The following is a 3,606-nucleotide window of genomic DNA, read 5'->3' as shown; positions in this document are numbered from 1 at the left end:
GGTCTGGTGAGGTGCTAGGAAAGGTTAAGGCTTGAAGGCAGACTTCAAAAAGTGGTTTAAATGATCTGAGATCTCATTTTCATGTTAACCCTATTTTAGGGTTAAATCAGAATTTGTCCCAGTTTATTTTTAACTGAGGCATTCTTTTGTTCATTTCCTTTGTTTTTTTCTTCTTTCAAAATTTTGAAAATTTGCCCCAGTTTATTTTTAACTGAGGCATTCTTTTGTTCATTTCCTTTTCTTTCGACTTTCCTTCAAAAAATTGAATTTACCCCAATGTGGGGTTTTCTCTCTTTTCTTTTTCTTTCAAAACTAAATTTGCCCCAGTGTGGGGTTTGCGATTCTCAGAGGTTGCCAAATAATCTATTCTGAAGGCTCAAAAGGGATAACTAGGGATATAATGTCTTAATGGGAAAAGAAGAGGGCCTGACTTTCATTCCATTCTTCGCATTAACTCTAAAAGAAAACTTTCATTTATCAGATGAAAATTTCTTACACATCTCCGAATTGATTGGCTGAGGGAACAAGTGCTCCACTAGGCGATACCCTTTTGATAATAAGAGCACCTTACCAATTCGCGGCAAACTCTCCTTTTGGCTTCATTTTGTACTGACGAAAACCACCTTAATACTTTGCCTTCTCGTCTGAATGGTCATGATTTGACCCTTTAATGGTAATCACTGACCAATCCTTTTGATCATATTGACCATGATGGACTGTGTTTAACTGCTTCTTATTCCTAATCTTGATCCCGATTCAGCTTGAACTTCTTTTGTTCCATTCGGGCTTCTTTGAAACATTTTCGAATGTCTCTTCCCTACTTCTCTCATTTTGAAATTCAAAATCACATTCGTGAGATCGCTGCCATCAAATTTCTGAACAGTGATATCCAAAGGGTCAGACGGTTTTATTGTGAGCCATCTGAAAAGAATGTGTGAGTCACAATATATATAAAACTGTACATTTTATTGAATTTCCAAACAAAAACCAAACTTAATATTCATGAAACGTGTCTTTAGCGGTCACTTAATTGAAAACTATTTACAAAAAACATAGTTAAACAAAAGACACATGTATGAATGATTTTCATTGGTTTTAACCAAAACAACTCCCCAAATTTATCGAAACTCCCTTCAAGGGAGAGAAATCTCACTAATTTAGCCCCTTCCAGGATTCTCAAATTTCTTCATTGGGGGTGGATGCCTCAAAGACGTCCTTGTATTCGGGAAAGGGATTTGTGCTTGTGCTCGGACCTTGTTCACCCTTTTTCCTTAGCACTATTTCTCCGAATTCGATCATATCCTGGATTTTATGTTTCAATGCCCGACAATTATTGGTGGAGTGCCCGGAAGCTCCAGAATGATAAGCGCAGACTGCTTGAGGGTCATAGTCAGAGGGAAAGCGCTTAGAATAGATCTTAGGAGGTATAACACCAATTTTCCTGGCAGCTTTCAATTGCTCATATAATTGGTCAACAGGCTGACCTAGATTGGTGAAGGTTCGGTATGGCGTTGAATTTTGGGTGTCACTGGTTTGTTGGTAGGAGTAATTTGGATTAGGGGATGGAATAGGTCTTGGGTTAAAAGGAGGGCGAGGTCTAGTTTGGAGATTTGGTTGAGGATTTTGAAAGGGTGGTGCGAGTACATTTGGGTAATTTGGTCGAGGTTGAGAATGGTTACTGGTAGTACGGCGGATAGGACGGGAGTATGGATAGGGTGATGAATAAACAAGGCGGTTTGAAAATCTAGGTCTGGCCGAGAGGCCCTGATCCCCAACAAAAGCAATTTCCTCTTCTTTTCCCTTAAATTGGGATTTCTTCCCACTGTTATTCTGGCCTTGCAGAGCCTCTAGTTGCATCTTCAATGTTGACACATTAACAATTTTTCCGGCCTTCACAAACTCATCAAATTCTTCCAATTTATTGACAATTTTGGCAAAGGAACACCCAGTCATTCGAAAAATTTCCTCAAAATACGGCGGGTCATGAGCTTTGATGAACGTACGAACAATCTCATTTTCAGTCATGGGAGGCTCTACTTTGGCAGCCAATTTTCTCCATCTCCTTGCATACGTCTTGTGGTCCTCCGATGGTTTCCTCTTAGTCCCCTCCAATGTGGTTCTCGTTGGAGCAAGCTCGCAAATATATTCGTACTGCCTCATAAAAGCAGTTGACAAATCCATCCAAGATCTCATATCCTCAGGTTTCAAATTGGAATACCAATCCAACGCGTCGCCTTCTAGACTCTCGGGAAATAAGCGCATAGGTAGATTCTCATCATCTATCGGCTTCCCTAGCTTGTTTGCAAACATTCGAAGGTGTGTTTTGGGATTGCCAGTTCCATCATACTTGCTAAATTTGGGTGCTTTGAAACCCACTGGCAATTGCATATTCGGAAACAGGCACAGCTCGTTGTATTCCAAACCTCCTTGCTTGTTCAAACCTTGGTTTTTCCTTATGAACTCTTCAAACCGATCCAATCTCTTTAGCAAGTTCTTATCCACTGGCGCGGATGATTCCCCAACTTCAGCTTTTCCTTGTGCGGTGGTATCTAAGGTGAATGGCTCAGCGGTGGAGTAATAATGTGGTCCTTGAGGTTCAAATGGCGTGCTCATAGTGATTGGCGGATAATTCTGGGGAATTTGGGCATGAGAAGGGTTAATTTGGATGTTAGGTGCATAAGTAAGTGGTGGGCCATGAGTGGGATAGGTAAAGGCCTCTTCAGGTGGATTTATGACATGTGAAGTAACAAGAGCTTGAGTATAAGGTAAGAATATTGGTTGAGGTTCAGATTGGCCAGGGGGTAAGGGCTCATGTCGTTGCTCACCGCTAGCACCACCAGTGACCAATTGGTCGATCGCGCGCCGTTGGGCCATCATTTCAACGCTTAGCTCATTAAATTGGTTGAGAACTTCGTTCAGCTGAGCTCCCAGATTCACCAAATCAGTTGATGATGTTGTTACGGGCCTATCCAATGGTTCTGGATGGGTACTCATGTTTACACTTTCTCTTGAAATTCGGCTATGTGATCAGGTAATAATGGGGCTTCTTTATGTAGCAATATTTGTGATTACTACCTGAGAGTGTAAGAAAACCCTTATTAGCCCTTCTTGATTGACTGTTGTCAAAAAGAAAAGAAAAGAAAAAGGAAAAGAAAAAGAGAGGAGTTAGTAAAAATTAAAACAATTCGGATGCATGTCCTATTGGAGGACCCTTTTAACGCCAAGGGTAAGCCTAGCATGAAAATGCAATCCTCTGAGGTAGGCACTATACTATAACTGATGAATCCGATCAATTGATTGAGTGAAAAATGGTTTGAAAAATTTGGCCAATTTGGAGTGAGAAGAAACATTCGTCCTAAAAAAAATGAGGACAAAGTCCGAATGAATTGCTTATTTTGATCGACGCATGGTGTGCCAAAAGGGGTAAAATGGTCAAATTCGTTAAATGAAATTTGATTATTTATTAAAAATTGAATGGATAACCCTGAAAAATGAATTAAACTAATCAAATGAATTGAATGAAATCAATTGATCAAGCGGATCGAATGAAATGATGATTTATTCAAAATCGACCGAATTGCCCTAAAAATAGGTCAAATGAAAATT

General features: G+C 40.0%; 1 protein-coding gene across 1 annotated transcript; it reads right to left on the bottom strand.

The window, feature by feature from the left end:
* Window positions 1–1,176: 1,176 nt before the first annotated feature.
* On the bottom strand, window positions 1,177–2,994 carry LOC113757954. The gene has a single exon (XM_027301014.1). The coding sequence runs from the start codon at window positions 2,992–2,994 to the stop codon at window positions 1,177–1,179; it is 1,818 nt and encodes a 605-aa protein (XP_027156815.1).
* Window positions 2,995–3,606: the final 612 nt, after the last annotated feature.

The sequence above is a fragment of the Coffea eugenioides genome, unplaced genomic scaffold, assembly GCF_003713205.1.
Source record: "Coffea eugenioides isolate CCC68of unplaced genomic scaffold, Ceug_1.0 ScVebR1_3482;HRSCAF=4704, whole genome shotgun sequence".
NCBI classification, from domain to species: domain Eukaryota; kingdom Viridiplantae; phylum Streptophyta; class Magnoliopsida; order Gentianales; family Rubiaceae; genus Coffea; species Coffea eugenioides.
Note: the sequence above shows the minus strand (reverse complement) of the source record. Positions and strands in the feature narration are given on the sequence as shown.

Excerpts from the sequence above, each read along its gene's own strand:
- LOC113757954 (XM_027301014.1), bottom strand. The coding sequence starts at position 2,994 with ATGAGTACCCATCCAGAACCATTGGATAGGCCCGTAACAACATCATCA.